The sequence below is a fragment of the Lolium rigidum genome, chromosome 7 (assembly GCF_022539505.1).
Source record: "Lolium rigidum isolate FL_2022 chromosome 7, APGP_CSIRO_Lrig_0.1, whole genome shotgun sequence".
NCBI classification, from domain to species: Eukaryota; Viridiplantae; Streptophyta; class Magnoliopsida; order Poales; family Poaceae; genus Lolium; species Lolium rigidum.
Window position 1 is genome coordinate 263399183 of NC_061514.1, and position 15847 is coordinate 263415029.

Consider the following 15847-nt stretch of genomic DNA (forward strand, 5'->3'; position numbering starts at 1 on the left):
AGGATACTGTGACGTTTCTGCTCTGCCATGACATGGCCCTACGAAGAAAAAACAGAGTGGTTTTGGAATTATCATTGCCAAAACTAGGGGGCATGTGTTATCACCAGAATTTAACCAAGTCTGAAGATGGGCCGTGATCGAAGAAGGGCTTAAAGGACATGCGAACGAAGTGTCTCTGACACGGCCTTGTACGGGAATTTGGGCTAGATTGCCCGTGTATCTGTATATTATGGTAGATTTAGAATTAAGAGATAGACTGTAGTCGTACGCAGCTAGGATTATTCCTAAGATAGAAAGTCCACGGACTATAAATATGTATCTAGGGCTATTGAGAAAGGAGGACGATCACGTTCACAACAAATCAATCTAGGCGCATCGCCACCCCTTGTTTCGAGGGTTTCTCCCGGGTAAGCAACATGCTGCCTAGATCGCATCTTGCGATCTAGGCAGTATCCGTTTATTCGTTATTGGTGTTGCTCGTGCTGAAGCCTTTTTGATGGCGAGCAACACCCTTATCTTAGATGTTTTGGGGCTGACGTCGATGCTTTCACGATGTACTTGCTTAGCTACGCTACCCCTCGATATCTGGCTGCCCTTACACCTATCTTAGGTGTAAGGGCAGCATCTTGCTTGTTCTTTATTTAGTAGATCTAATCCGTTATAGTTGTTCCTTGTTCTTCAAGGATTGGTTTGATATCCGCATGGTTAGGCCTTATAAACGGGTTGAACGATCCGGTAGTGCGTAAGATGTGGTTTATTAAGCCCTAGAGGGATTGTTCGGGGATCAACTTCATGTTGGTTTTTAGGCCTCTTTAGGGCTGGTTTTCCATCATCTTACGTATCTGCTAGGCTCAACTACGCGTAGGATGTTCCGGTTATGCGGTGAAAACCCTAGACTATCGTAGATTAGTTTAGCTTGATATCGATAAAGCATGATCCCCATGTCATTATAAATCTAACGTGAACCATGGGGCAATCGGCTCTTTGAGCCGATCCACAGGGCAACCTAAGAGCCGATCGGGGCTCGTATTTAATGTTTACGTGTTTGCCATGCAGGAAACTAGTCGAATCAATCCATCACCTTCCTGACCAGGTATAGGTTAGGTGGCACGCCCTCGCAAACGCCAGGACGTGTGCCGGAGCATTGCGGGCCGTTGCCCGAGGGACCAGGATCCACCGCAGTCCTGGGAGCCTTCCGGCTCTACGGTGTTGCCCGTCGCTGCTCGCCGGTGGGTTTTGGTAGGCAACAAGTCGTCAATATCACCTCATTGTCATGCAAAATTTGAAATATTTGGATGTAACAAATAACTACTTTGAACCTGTTTATTATTTTGTTGTTTGAACAACCAAATAGGTGTCCGCGAGCCAAATGTGTCGGCCCACTGGGGGCACCCCAGGCGCAAATGGATGCACGGTAAAAAAACGATCATTTTCATGTTCGCGAGCCGACGCAACGGACGTGCGCGATCATTTTGGGGGTTCAATTTGCCTCGCCGCATTAGAAATGCCCTTAGTCCACTAGAGATGGTTTTTTGTCCGCGTACACGCAAACATACGCTCTTGATATGTTCGCATCGGGCCGATGGAGATGCCTTTAGTTGATCCATAGACTAGGATACTCATGGTTTGGAACAAAATGATGAAATTAGAAAAGGAAATCCGGAAAAAAGGGCAACAGATTATGAAATAGCCAAGAAGGAAAATACAGACCTATTGTGTCCCATAGTCTAAGTTCCACCTGAAGTAGCCAATCTCCAATCTCCAATCACTAGAAAAAAATCTTATGGATGGGACTCCTCAAAAAAAAATCTTTAATCCAAACGGCCCTAGCTGCGTCGACAAGTATATTTTCCAACCGGCTCCTCTCAGCTATTCACGAAGTAGAGCTAGCACCTCGTGTTCGGTTTCTACTCGGATCACTCGACATCGCTGTCGATCTTTGGCCACCCGTTCTCGGCTTGTGATTTGACAAACGCTGCCAGCATCTTGATATCTTCTTCAGGTAGCCGGGGCCCAAAGGTGCACTGCCCTCTCGGGGTGCATTTCTCTCCATAACCCTACACACGATGAAGCACACATACATAAATTTGCCAAACTCCAAACATTTTCTCCTTTGAACGGTGTAGTGGTGTTTGATGGTGGTGGCTGAAGTTTGCATACCGGCATCCTCCCCTTCCCGTAGTACGTGATGTTGTATATCTCTTCCTCCGTGGCAACTCCATTTCTGAATCAGATGTGTGTCATTTTTCCTCGGTCTAATAGTGATCAAATAGCAAATTGCGTGCGTGCTGTTGATTAACGAATGACTCGGCCATACCTCTCAAGATCCTTCATGGAGAGGGTGGCTCCCTGCAGGACATGATCAAGCAGCAATGAGAACAAATGATGATTTACAGGCATCTCGATCGACATTTCAGCAACTCACTGGCTGTAGGATGTTCCCTCCGGTATCGTGGCACCCGATGCACGCCTTCTGGAACAGCGCCGCGCCTCGTGATTGTGCAAATGCTGTACAAATATTAGGGAGAAAAGATGAATGTTCTTCTACTAATTCTGATCAGTTAGGCTCTAGTTTGTGCTTTGTGGCGATGTTTCTCAACTTTTCTACACGGTCGTCTTACTTCATCCGAAACCATGAAATCCACGTTTCATCCATGGCAAGCTCAAGAGTCAAGACCCACGCTTCATGTGGACACACTAGATCGGAGTTTACAACAAAACCATCTCTATTGACTATCAAGGGGCTGGCCAAACCTGGAGGAGTGGCGGCAGGGAAGTCCGGACACGCAGCGGCGCCGAGGAGGAGCGTTGCGGCCAAGAGTGGCGCGGCGGCGCACTGTCTCACGGCCACTGCGAGAGAAGCAGACGCCTGCTTCAGGCTGCAGCGGCAGGCTGCCCTCCTCTGAAAACTGTGAGGCCGCGGCGCCGGCGGCCGTGCGGCCAGAGGAAGCTGGTGCATCTCGCGCACACTGGCAGGCTAGCTGTGGAGGCTGCTGCCGGTTGCCTCGAGGTAGATTGAAAACGTGGTTCAAGGGGACGACACGTAGTAGAGGCTAGATGGATCGGGTTGGTCCACACAATGACACGAGTGTACCACTAAACGTCTAAACGGACTGTCAGGCTATCACGGTGCATGGAAGAACACAAAATCACATCTGAAACTAAGAGTTGATCACAACTCAAGTTCCCTGGCACGAGGGACCCATACTTGAGCAAAATAGCTCAGACAATGAAAGGCCAAGAGCATGAGCATGGTCAACAAAATGGAAGGATAGCAAAAATTGAGCTTGGCTTAAACAGATAGACATACATCAATAACATCAAAACTTTGCAAGCATAGCAATACACAAAGTTGCTTCCAAGAATATCCACACTAAGAAATATAGCAGAAGGCAATAGAGGATTTAACAGAGCAGAAACATGTGCACGTCTTCGTATCAAAATTACCTTCAGAACTTCTGCAGAAGAAACAAAGCCTTTGCTCAAACCAATGAAGTTGCGCGCGTCATTTTAGTGACGAAGCTACTTCAGTTTTAGTTACCATGTTGCTTCTATTTGCTCGGGATACGATCCAGACTTCTTGATCTGCGAATCAGAGTCCAGTGGGGGTTTTTTTTTTGGTGATCAAATGGCTGCATCTTTATTACTCGCCCATATGAAGAGCCAACAAGTTCAAAAACACAGTCTGGAAACGACTCTACCCAGCTATTACATAATTTATTCATTCAGCCTACTTTCGCAAACTTGTGTGCCACGACGCACATTATTAACCTAAGAAGCCTCAAACTCGCATAGTAGCGCCTTGATTTCTTCGATCAGAGGGACATGGCTTGAGCCGATCCATGTCTTAGCTTGCCCACAATACCTGCACAATATGTCCAGATAATCTTCCTAAGGGCATCTCCAACCGGGCGACCCAAACGGACGCGCTGGGCCGTCCGTTTTGGGCCGTTTGCGTGCCCGAGCGGACGCGCGGACGGAGCCCCGCGTCCGCGCGTCCGTTTGGGTCGCGTCCTGCGCCCAACGCAGCGGCCACCCATTTGGCCATTTGGCCTATTTCTTTGGAAAATAGGTCCTCCGGCCACGCATTCACTTTGATATATAATAATATCTCGTAAACATAAAATAATATATAGGAAACATAAAATATTATCAAATACCATACAATATTATCAAATGTACCATGATAAATCAAATAAAATGTGTCATAGTTTGAGAAAAATATAAAAATTGCAATTGAGATTGTCTAACTCAATTTGGGCGCTCGAGGATCTCCTTCGTCTCTTCTCGAACCAAGCTCTCTTTGCCTCGCTCATGTTGGTCAAGTCGGCGTTCATGATGAGGTTGTCCTCGGCTTGGCGTTTGAGCTCAACTTCCTTCGCCTTCAGCTCCACCTCTTTGGCCCTTGCCATTGCTATGAGCTCAAGTTCTCTCTCTTTGAGCTCAAGTTCTTTAGCTTTGGTCTTCGCCTTGACCTCTTCAATCTCAAGCTTCTTCTGCCGGACATCAAAGAATTTCTTCCTGTCCTCTTCTTTCTCCCGGCGCCTCCTCTCATCCCTCTTGTCCGTGGACACCTCTCTCGTCCGCATGCATCTCCTTCAAAGTGCCATACAATAGCATGGACGACGCATCACGCTTCATGTCGGCTTTGGTTGACTTGTGGCCGCGTGGACGACTTGCACGAGAAGCGGAGCTGCCGCAAGGCTGCCCACCATCAAGGTCAATGACCGTGGCATCTTTGGCGGGATTGTTGCCGATCAAGGTCGCCATGTAGCCCTCGTACCCCTCCCGGAACTTGGGGGTGCCGTGGAGTTCCTTCCAACAATGAGGGAAGGCAAAGGTCTTCTCTCCATTGTTGGCTTTGTAGAATTCCAAAGCTCGCCACACCTAGAGCAAAGCGAGACAACAACGATAAACAAATGTGCAAACATCGGATGAATAAGTTGAGGTTATGAATCATACCAAGTCCTTCACACCCATGCCACTAACGGGGAGCCGCCTCGCGTGCTCATACGCCGCCTGGAACTTGTTGCACTCCGTTTGAATTGCTCCCCACCTCTTTTGGAGCGATATTTCGCTGCGGTCGCTCTCAAATGGCTCCTGTCCATATTTGCGATGTTCATGGAAGTATTCATAGATCCGGCGCCGAATGCGGACCCTTCACGCTCGGCACCCGTCAACGCATCTTGCCCGATGGTCAACCATCCATCGACGAGCACCTTGTCCTCCTTCTCCGTGTAGTTGGCGGTTCGTTTGCTTACCCGGCGACCTCGAGCTTGTGCAGCTGCGGCTTGTGTGAGGCCCTCACCGAACAACGGCTCCTCCTCAATGTTTATGCTGCCGGGACAGGCGTGTGCCCTCCCGTGTGTCAATGGGAGGTGGCCGGGGAGCCCGCTCGTGTCGAAGGATATGGAAGGGTCGTCGGCATTGTCTCGCGCGAAAGACGGAGGGGCTCGCACGGCGGACGGTGCTCGCGCGCGCGCGGCCGACATATCGTCGAACAGGTTGCGTGCACCGGACGTCGCAGCGGCTCCCGGGTTCTTCGGGCCTTTGGAGTTCGCCGGCGCACGGTTCGGGTCAATGGACGAAGGTGACGGCCCCGTCATGGACTCGCCACCTCCGGTGACCCATCCCGTGACCGGTACGCCCGCCGCCCATGCGCCCCATTTCGTGCCCAAATAGGGCGGTCGGCGGAGCGGTTGACCTTGGAGGAAGGGGCCGGGTCACGGAGGAGGCCGAGCTCCCCACCGAGGCCGCGCCGGTGCCGGGGATGATCATGTGGCCGGCCGAGCGCCGGGTGGCCGTAAATAGCATGGCCTCGCTGCTCTTGAAGGAGACGCTCTTCGCCTCCGTGCGGAGTTGGAGAAGCCGCTCCGCCGCCCGCCGCCGCTCCGGCTCGGCAGCGGTTTCCCTCTTCCGTTGGTCCGGCGCCCGCGCCGGTCGCCCTCTTCCTGCTCTCGAGCTTCCTCCGCTCCGGGTGAGCTCGGCCTTCGCCTTCTTCGTCCGCGGCCCGGGGGGGCTCGGCCACCGCCGTTCAGAGCCGCCTCCACGGCGAGGAGCGGCAACGGCCGCGGGTGCCTCCTCTTCGATGGTGGCGGTGGTGTCGGGGGCGGTGGCGGCGGCGATCGCTTCGTCGGCCATCTCTAGGTTTTGGGAGTACGGTGGAGTGTTTTCTCGTTTTGGGAGGCGGACGGGCGGGCCGGGGGCGGACAAGGGAGGACGCGAGCGACCAGCCTTTCGCGTCCGCGGCCACGCAAACTCGTCCAAGATTTGGGCCGGGTTTGGGTCGTCCCGGACGCCGCGGCCATCCGTTTTAGGGATGGGTCCGCGCGCTGGGCCGCGGTTTTGTCCGTTTCGACCCATCCGGACGCGCGGGCGCGGGATGGGTCGCCCGGTTGGAGATGCCCTAACTCCCGTCTTCGTTACAGCAGGCTAGCAGTTCAGCTCTCTCAGGATCCGTGACCCGAGGGAAAAAAATGACAAGCCCCAGCAAGAGGTGCCCCATGGTGATCTCTGATAATTACACCTCCACCTCCGTAGTGTCGAGCCAGTGTCAGGCGACAGGCGGGAGCCAGTGCTCCACTTCCTTCGGTTCCTGGCGAGAGGAAGGAGTTTTCAGAGAACGCCACGCCTCCAACAAAGCCAGAACACGTGGCGATGTTCTGTCAGGGTCCTAAAACATAGGTTCGTCGGGGGCATCATTTCTTGCGAGCCAAAGGTGGTAGATGGCCATCATGACCACTCCCAGCTCCTTCTCTTTCAGTGACGCAAAGCATCCCAGCAGCCAGTTTTGGAGCTCACCTGCGATCTGCAGTCATTCCGTGGCGAAACCAGGAACAGCGACGTCCACTCACGAAGCAGCTCCCAGATCCGAGAAGAGTGTGGGCAGGACCAAAACCTATGGAAAATCAGTTCTTCCCTGTTGCATGCTATAGATCGCGCCCCCTGTTTTATATCCCTTCTCCGCAGCTCCTCTCCAACAGCTAACCCGTTCTTGGCCAGCCTCCAACAGTGAACGTTAACCTTGCTAGGTACATTGGCAGCCCAAAGAGAGAGCCACCCTTGGTGTTCAGTACAGTTCAAAGAAGACCACGGCCGTCCTGCTGCCATACACTTGAGGTGTTGTTTGAGGTGATACGCCAACGGACACTGAATTGCCCAGTTTTGGTGTAATTTCAAGCAAGATAGCCATCAGTTCCAGCCCGACCTACTGGTATTTTCAGAATATCACTGACATCTGCCTCAAAGAACATATCATTCAGTTTGCTAATGTCCCACCCAGCACCTCCAGGCAGCAATAAATGCTTCACTTTCTCCACTTCTGCATCCGGCCTATGTCCCATCGGCCTCTGTAGAGATGATCTAGGAATCCAATTGTGATTCCACACATCAATCTTCTCACCATCTCCTACTCCACACCAGGCCCTCCTTGAGTAAATCCCTTCCATGAAAAATACTTTTCCAAGTGTATGACGCTCTTTTTAGACATTTGGCATTCATAAAATCGCCCTCAGGCAAATATCTCCCGCGAAGGACTCCACAAGGATTCCGCGGATGTGGTCAGCCTCCACGCTTGCCTGGCAAGAAGAGCTTGATTAAAATCCTGGAAATCACAGAATCCCAATCCTCCACTGCGCTTAGCCGAGCATATGCATTCCCAGCTAATCCAAAGATCCTTTCTCTTGTCAGTACCGTCGCCCCGCCAAAACCTCGAGGAGATCGATGTCAGCTTGCCACACTGCCCTTTTGTCAACTGAAAACAGCCCATCGAATAGGTAGGGATGGCCTGCAGAACTGATTTAACTAAAACCTCTTTTCCCGCCTTCGATAAACCCTGCCCCTTCATACCAGTTCACAGTGGTATCGAGACAGAGGCACCGTGCACACACACTCCTACTTGAAACGGGCTTTCGCTCCTGTTAGAAGTGCAAAGAAAAGTGTGGCAAATTGTAAAATCCCCCGTTAGAAGTGCATGCCATTTGTTACAATGAACTCATTGATAGAAGTGCATGACCAGCCAACAAAATCAAACATCTTGTTCGTCCGTCTGAGAATAGAAAATGCAGCAATGCCTTTTTTGATGTCTCAGATACACTATTTCTGCCTCTAATAGTCTAATTTCTGCTGCATTTGTAGCAATTTTCTAGGTAACTGCAACATCACTACCCTCACAAAGGACCCTAACAATCTTGAGTGCAGGAAGCTACAATTCACCTACTATGGGTGATGACTTTTTTTTCTAGAATACACGGCAGACTGTTAGAACCCTTGAGTACAATTGTTCTACCCTGTCTGAATGTGGAATGAAACTTATGCAAAATGTCAAAACAGCCATTTATACATGATATTTTTTTTGCGAAACAAACTAGATATTGTTAGGAAGTGAGAATATGCACTTGGTAACGAGATCTTTAGCATCCTAGTGGGAAAACGACTAGTTAACCAGTTTTCAAGGCTAGAGTAAGCTTTGCTTCAATGCTGCACTTTCACTGTTTTTTGACATGTGTTGTATTTTCACTGTTCAATTCGCCATAAATACGTTTCCATGTTCTTTCCTTGTAGCATCAAAAGATACATGAGACTAGAGTCAAGTAAACTTATATAGACTTTTAAGCTTTAACAATAGTACAAATATATCAACATTCACTCCTGTTGTCATGGCTTATATGAGAAGATGAATGCTTCACTGCACAAGGTTTCGTAGCAACACAGTTATGTTGGAGGTACAAGAACCAATCTAACTATCTAAGAGTTCACACCTCAAGCTACAAATAACATAGTGTAATCAGACATACCTGGAGAAAACTAGCTAGAGCTGATGCGAAAACAGAGAGATAAAAGGGCACATGAAAGATAGATTCATCTTTTGGCAAAAAGACAGATCATGCCAATCTGTTATCCAATGTAAATATGTAATTCATTTTTATGTAGGGACACTGTAATCTGCTAGTTAGTAATTCATAGTCATAACACATGCTTTGGAATTGCAGCTACCCCAAAACAAAAACGGATCTTACCATGATTTCCAAACTCTATGCACTCACTATACAGAAAGGGGTGTTCCCGAACTAGGACAGATTGAACTCCATCAGTGATGTAACAGAAGATCATATAAGAAAAAGCCTATTAATATACCGGGCGAAGCACATTGGTTGTGGAGTTTGTGTAGGTCATTCTTCTTGATGAGCCTCGAGGCAGAGGGAAAGGTCGATGCGCGCGCGCTCGCACTGGGTGCGCTTGAGCGCGGTGCCGGAGCTGCCGCAGAGCGTGCGCACGGCCTCGGTCTGGTCGGGGCAGCACATGGTCACCACGCACTCGGCCAGGGCCCGGTTGAGGTGCCGGCACAGCACCTCCGGCTGCAGCGGGCCGCGGGAGGCGCGTCGGTGGCACTCGGCGAGCGCCCGATGGGTCGAGGCGCAGGGCCCCGGAACGGGCATGGCCGCAGAAGCGGTCTCGGGTTGTTGCCTCCCGCTGCCGCCGCCGCTCCTGGTCATGTGAATCGCCGGAGTCTGGGAGATCGGCGCTACCGCGTACCGCCACACCTTGATCTCCCCTTCGGTCGTGGATTCGTTGCTCTCTTTTCTTTCTGAGAAATTCCTGGATTTGTTGCTGGTCACGAGCGACCGCTGTCCCGCCGGTTAGCGGTCACCCTCTCCGACAGTTGTGTGTGGTAGGCCTGATAAGTCGATGGGTTGGCCCATGAGGCCATGGGCTTGCCCAGAGGCTCACGTAGGCTGGCCCAACGGGTTTCCAACTGCCAGGATATGTATTTTTGCACAGATCAGTACATATGTATTTTTTCAGAGATTTTTTGTGTGCAGATAGAACACTTGTTCATGTTCACTGTCCAAAATTTTCAGATTTTTTTGAATTATTTTGCTATTTTTCCCATTTTTTTATTAAACCAGGATCATCTACACCTGGGTATACCTGGGCATGGGAAGCCCGGCCCGAACGGCCCGACCCGGCCCGAAAATCCCGGGCCGGGCCGGGCTTTTTCTCTCTATCGGGCCGGGCTCGGGCCATCATTCTTCAGCCCGTAATTATATCGGGCCGGGCTCGGGCCACAGAAAAAGGAAATTACCATTAGATCGGGCCGGGCCGTCGGGCCAGCCGGAAAAAATCGGGCTTTTTGGGCCGCGGGCCGGGCTCGGCCAAAATTTGCTGAAAGTTGGTCGGGCCGGGCCGGGCTCGGGCCAAGGATTTCCCGTCGGGCTTTTTTCGGGCCAGCCCGAAGCCCGGCCCGGCCCGAGAAATGCCCAGGAAGACACCTGGGTTCTTGCCTTGACCCTTTATGGATCGCATTTTAAACAGTTTGGATAATTCTTGGTTGATAGAAAATTCTCAGTTACTTCTAAAACGTAGAATTGCATTATGATTAATGCTACTGCAAGTTCTAATTAAGATTTGTTCGGTTATAAATGAGGTTGTAATTTAGAAAAGATATTATGACCATCGAATTGTCTCGTGATGTGTGCTTGTCATTAGTTGCAACATGAGTTGCAACTACCAAGAGCCATTTGCACTTTGTGGAGGGTAGCACCTCCATGGACCATATTTTAAATAGTTTTGCTAATTCTCAATCGATAGAGAATTCTCAGTTGATTTTGTAAAGCATAGAATTTATTGTGATTCATGTTACTATGAGTTCCAAGTAAAAGTTTCCGGTTAAAAATAAGGTTGTAACTTCAAAAGGATATTCTAAATGTTGAATTACATTGTCATTCGTGCTACTCATGACTTGTAATGTGATTTTCAACTGGTATGGATGACATCACCAGACTGAGAATTAATTTCATTCCGAGTTGGTTGACGATTTGTCACATACGTACATAGCTTTATATCATGTCATGTTTGTATCTACTTATATAAATAAGTTTAATGATAGAGATTTATTTTGGCATTGGAACAAAAAGATTCACTAATTCTGTCAATATTTTTTCGAACCCGTGAACATACTTTTTCGTGTGTAATTTTGTTTTGAACTCGTGTGCCTCCAATTTTGTAGCCTAGCAGATGTTTTTAACATGTGAAAAATTATACTGCTTACAATTTATATTACTTGTCTTGTCTTAAATCTAAAAAAGTTTAAAAGAAAAAAAAAGGAATAACATGTTTGTACATATACCCTAAAAACCATGAAGAGCGCAAAAATAAACTTAAATATTGGGTTGATCAAACACTAAAAACTGAAGCTGATCCAATCGGACAAAATGTAACCATAAAGCATATATAGATTTTCTATTTACGAAGTACGCTGACATAGTAGAAGATCGCAACAGAGCTTAATTGATCATAACCGAGCATATATTGACCAATAGTTGACTCTACCACTACAAATCTAGTGTGCATGCAATCGAATGGGCATAGAAGTATACTCCCTCATATAGATCTACCCATTTCCAATGGTTTAAGAGTGGATTGAGAACTTACCGATTAATAAACCTCGGGATGCAGTGCTTGACCCGGGGAAATAGGTCGATGAAACCTTGCCGACATAGGCCTTCTATTGCCTGCTATTCCGCCATGGCAAACTTTTTCCCACGAGTGCAACCGCTTTTGCGCTCGACAACGCTTATCCAGCTGTGTACGGCAGATCTCGTGCCTCTTCTAGGCCAACTTTTTCGTGTGATGCACATACACAAATTCATGTGGCCAACCATACTGCCAAACTTAATCCAGTAGATACGAAAATCACTTCGCAAGCGACCAAACTTTTAAACATAAGGGATTAGCCCAGCTTTAAATTAATAAAACCACAACGGCACGAAGTGCATGGATACTGAGAACAACTTACAACACAACGAAGTTACAAGCAAACATCACAAGACTGAAGAACGACTTCAAACATCATGGTCCTCATCAGCGATCAACAACCCAGAGCCAGAGAAACTCGAGAGGGAGCTGGTAGGTGTGACTTGACATGGAAAACACCATGGAGTCGATCATCAACCTCATCATGTCCATCGGCGAAGAAGGCTCTCTGCCTCCTTGTAAGGTATATTGCCCCTAAGTGTGGTTTTGGTAATTAATGCCAATTCATGGACTAATATTTTCATTGAGATTTATATGAAGGAATGTTAAATCTGTATTACTTTAAGGCCATGTGTTGTATTCAAATATGGATGTCATGAAGATAAAGATATACTTTGTGAATTGGCGTCAAGATCACCGATTTGAAGAGAAGAATATTATATGCTCAAGATCTTGAGAGTTTGATTTAAGAGAAGAATTTAGGATATGGTTCTAAGCCGGAGTCATGATAGTCTCATGAATTGAGCTATGGTTAACCAAGGGTTAGAACATATAATCAAATAAAGAGTTCTTTATGTACCTCAAGTTATTATGATATAGCATGAGAAGATACAAGGTTGGTGACAAGGTATCGACTTGTCAAGATCTGTTACAATATAGTAAAGATATTGGTGATATACATTTAATGAGGCGGGCTCGCGATGCTACAATATAGTAAAGATAACTCTTTACAAAATCGACTAGACCAGTTTCGATCTGTTTACCTCTGTCCATCGCGTTGCTTGCCACCGAAGATGTCGACGATGTTGAGCGTGCCATCGAGATCAGCACCTTGTCGCCTCTAGTCCCCACAGATGGCGCTAATTGATAAAGTATCGACTTTTCAATGCCTACAGATTGTAGACTAGGATTTTCGTAGGAAGTAGAGGGCAAGTAGATCTCGAGGGTTCGACCGTAAAAGTACTCGACTGCTAGAAAACTAGGGTTGTGTTGACAATGAAATCGATCACCTCTTTCTCCCTCGACTCCCCCTTATATAGGAGGCGGAGCCGAGGGTTTCGTGATGTACATGTTACAAAGTTCGGGAGACTCTTTGAGTTTGTCCCCTAGTAGTTACAAGTTATTATTCCTAATACAACTCTATCTTTCCAAACTATCTCTTAATTGGGCTTCCGGGCTTCATAAACTTCGGGTCGTGGGCCTTCGATAAACCCCGGGTACCATCTTCGGCGGGCCCATTGGGGATGCCTATGTCGATTGGCCAAGACTAAGAGTGAAGATTGAATTCAAGTTGGTCAACACATGAAACATAAAGAATATACCACCCGGGATCATTGATCTTCCGGTATTATGCGTTCGATCTACCCCATCATATATGTGTATTTGTATTGTCTATGTGGGTTAGGTATCTTTCCATGATCATGCATCAAAAGCAAGATTTCATATAGTCCATGAGTTGATGACATCAAGTCGTTGATGGCGCGTGATGCACACGTCCGTTGGGAACCCCAAGAGGAAGGTGTGATGCGCACAGCAGCAAGTTTTCCCTCAGAAAGAAACCAAGGTTATCGAACCAGTAGGAGATGAAGGCCACGTGAAGGTTTTTGGTGGAGGAGTGTAGTGCGGCGCAACACCGGGGATTCCGGCGCCAACGTGGAACCCGCACAACACAATCAAAATACTTTGCCCCAACTTAACGAAGTGAGGTTGTCAATCTCACCGGCTTGTCGTAAACAAAGGATTAAACGTATGGTGTGGAGAATGATGTTTGTTTGCAAAGAACAAGTAGAGAACAGTGATTGCGTAGATTGTATTTCAGATGTAAAAGAATGGACCGGGGTCCACAGTTCACTAGTGGTGTCTCTCCAATAAGATAAATAGCATGTTGGGTGAACAAATTACAGTTGGGCAATTGACAAATAGAGAGAGCATAACAATGCACATACATATCATGATGACTAATATGAGATTTACTTAGGGCATTACGACAAAGAACATAGACCGCTATCCAGACATGCATCTATGCCTAAAAAGTCCACCTTCGGGTTAGCATCCGCACCCCTTCCAGTAATAAGTTGCAAACAACATACAATTGCATTAAGTACCGTGCGTAATGTAATCAACACAAATATCCTTAGACAAAGCATTGATGTTTTATCCCTAGTGGCAACAGCACATCCATAACCTTAGAACTTTTCGTCACTCGTCCCGCATTCAATGGAGGCATGAACCCACTATCGAGCATAAATACTCCCTCTTGGAGTTACAAGTATCAACTTGGCCAGAGCCTCTACTATAGCAACGGAGAGCATGCAAGATCATAAACAACACATATATGATAGTTCAATAATCAACTTGACATAGTATTCCATATTCATCGGATCCCAACAAACACAACATGTAGCATTACAAATAGATGATCTTGATCATGATAGGCAGCTCACAAGATCTAAACATGATAGCACAAGAGGAGAAGACAACCATCTAGCTACCGCTATGGACCCATAGTCCAAGGATGAACTACTCACGCATCAGTCCGGAGGCAGGCATGGTGATGTAGAGCCCTCCGGTGATGATTCCCCTCTCCGGCAGGGTGCCGGAGGCGATCTCCTGAATCCCCCGAGATGGGATTGGCGGCGTGTAATATCCCAGGTATTGGGGTTACAAAAATAGAGGAAACAGATGTGTGAATTGCATTCATGCATAGAAAATCTGGGGAATTTTCGCGCTTTAAAGTAAAACAGATCACGATGAATCGAAGTTTCACTTGACCTTGGTGGAATTGAAGTAGCTCATCAAGTCAAGCGCTATAAACCTCAATGTGACTTTGTTAAAACATTGTTTTGGGTAAAGATGATTTGATCTAAGGGGTTAGATCAAATGGAATTAAAATCAACACAACAACACCTGAATCAATGATCAATTGTGTGATCTCATAACAGATCATAATAAGGTAATCCTTGTCATAATATATGAACACCAATTCAATTGCAAACCAAGAAACAATAATTGGGAAACCATTCTTCACTTATCTTTTCCATGTCTTAAACTAATCCTTGATCCTACCATGAACCTCATGGTATTCATTTTTACTTCATTCTTGGAAACATGACATGGAGATCAACTCAAGAAGTATATATTCTTCTCTATTCCAAATTATTAAGCATCAAACCTAGAGAGGTGAGAGTTCTATTATAACTATTAAAGGAGCAATGACAAACCTTGAGCTAAACCCTGGATATACATCTATGTAAATAAAACCTCATCTTAAGAGCACAACCTTGGGATATTATTCAAGTCCTTCCAAATGAGAGAAACCATAGATACTAATTTTTATCTTTACATAATTAAGAATCAAGAACAACCTTGAGCTAAAGTATTAGCTTGCAAACCATTTTCCTTGGAGTGGTAAGATAACCTAATATCACATGAAATAATAACATATCCATGAATTGATAAAGTAAGGAGGAGATTAATTCAACCAAGATAGCCAAGTGGAGTTTTAGACTTGTTATCTATTGAGATATGGTGAATACACCATAAACCCTAGAATAACTGTTCTTAAATGAGAGAGCTCAACCTATGGTGTTATACTCAAGATAATTGAGACAACCATAACCATGCCCATTCAAGAAACTATAAAAGAAAGTCTATATTGAGTAGATCAAGACAACACTTGATCTTTAGAGTGAGAAACCAAATTCATCAAAGATACCTTAGCAAGCCAAACCTTGATCATTATAAATTGAGTAATGATCATAAACCCTAAGAACTTGAGGTAAGGAAATTAAGAATAAGTGGATCATGCCTAATCCATGATCATGCTTTGGAGAAATAGGAGAATAATCCAAGTGCTAACACTTATATGAATAAAAGGTATTGTTCACCACATGAAATTATAGGGAGATCACTAGTATGCAACCCTAGTTTATGCATCACTATGGAGATCATAATATGAAGTAAGCCACAATGAAATTCCAAACCATGTGCAATTAGGTGAATATGCTTTTAAACCTAGAATTGCTCACTAAGTAAAATCTTATGCTTCAATTCTTCAACATAAGAAACACCTTGTGCTATATTATATAGTTCA

General features: G+C 46.6%; 2 protein-coding genes across 2 annotated transcripts; both read right to left on the reverse strand.

The window, feature by feature from the left end:
* Nucleotides 1-1668: 1668 nt before the first annotated feature.
* LOC124675924 (cytochrome c6, chloroplastic-like) lies at nt 1669-2986 on the reverse strand. Its single transcript, XM_047212001.1, has 5 exons — nt 2755-2986; nt 2426-2508; nt 2318-2349; nt 2161-2224; nt 1669-2057 (listed from the first exon to the last, which is right to left on the reverse strand). The coding sequence occupies exons 1-5, from the start codon at nt 2957-2959 to the stop codon at nt 1917-1919; spliced, it is 525 nt and encodes a 174-aa protein (XP_047067957.1). The 5' UTR covers nt 2960-2986; the 3' UTR covers nt 1669-1916.
* A 4446-nt stretch (nt 2987-7432) lies between these two features.
* Nucleotides 7433-9494, reverse strand: LOC124678336. Its single transcript, XM_047214236.1, has 2 exons — nt 9136-9494; nt 7433-7916 (listed from the first exon to the last, which is right to left on the reverse strand). The coding sequence occupies exon 1, from the start codon at nt 9492-9494 to the stop codon at nt 9171-9173; it is 324 nt and encodes a 107-aa protein (XP_047070192.1). The 3' UTR covers nt 7433-7916; nt 9136-9170.
* Nucleotides 9495-15847: the final 6353 nt, after the last annotated feature.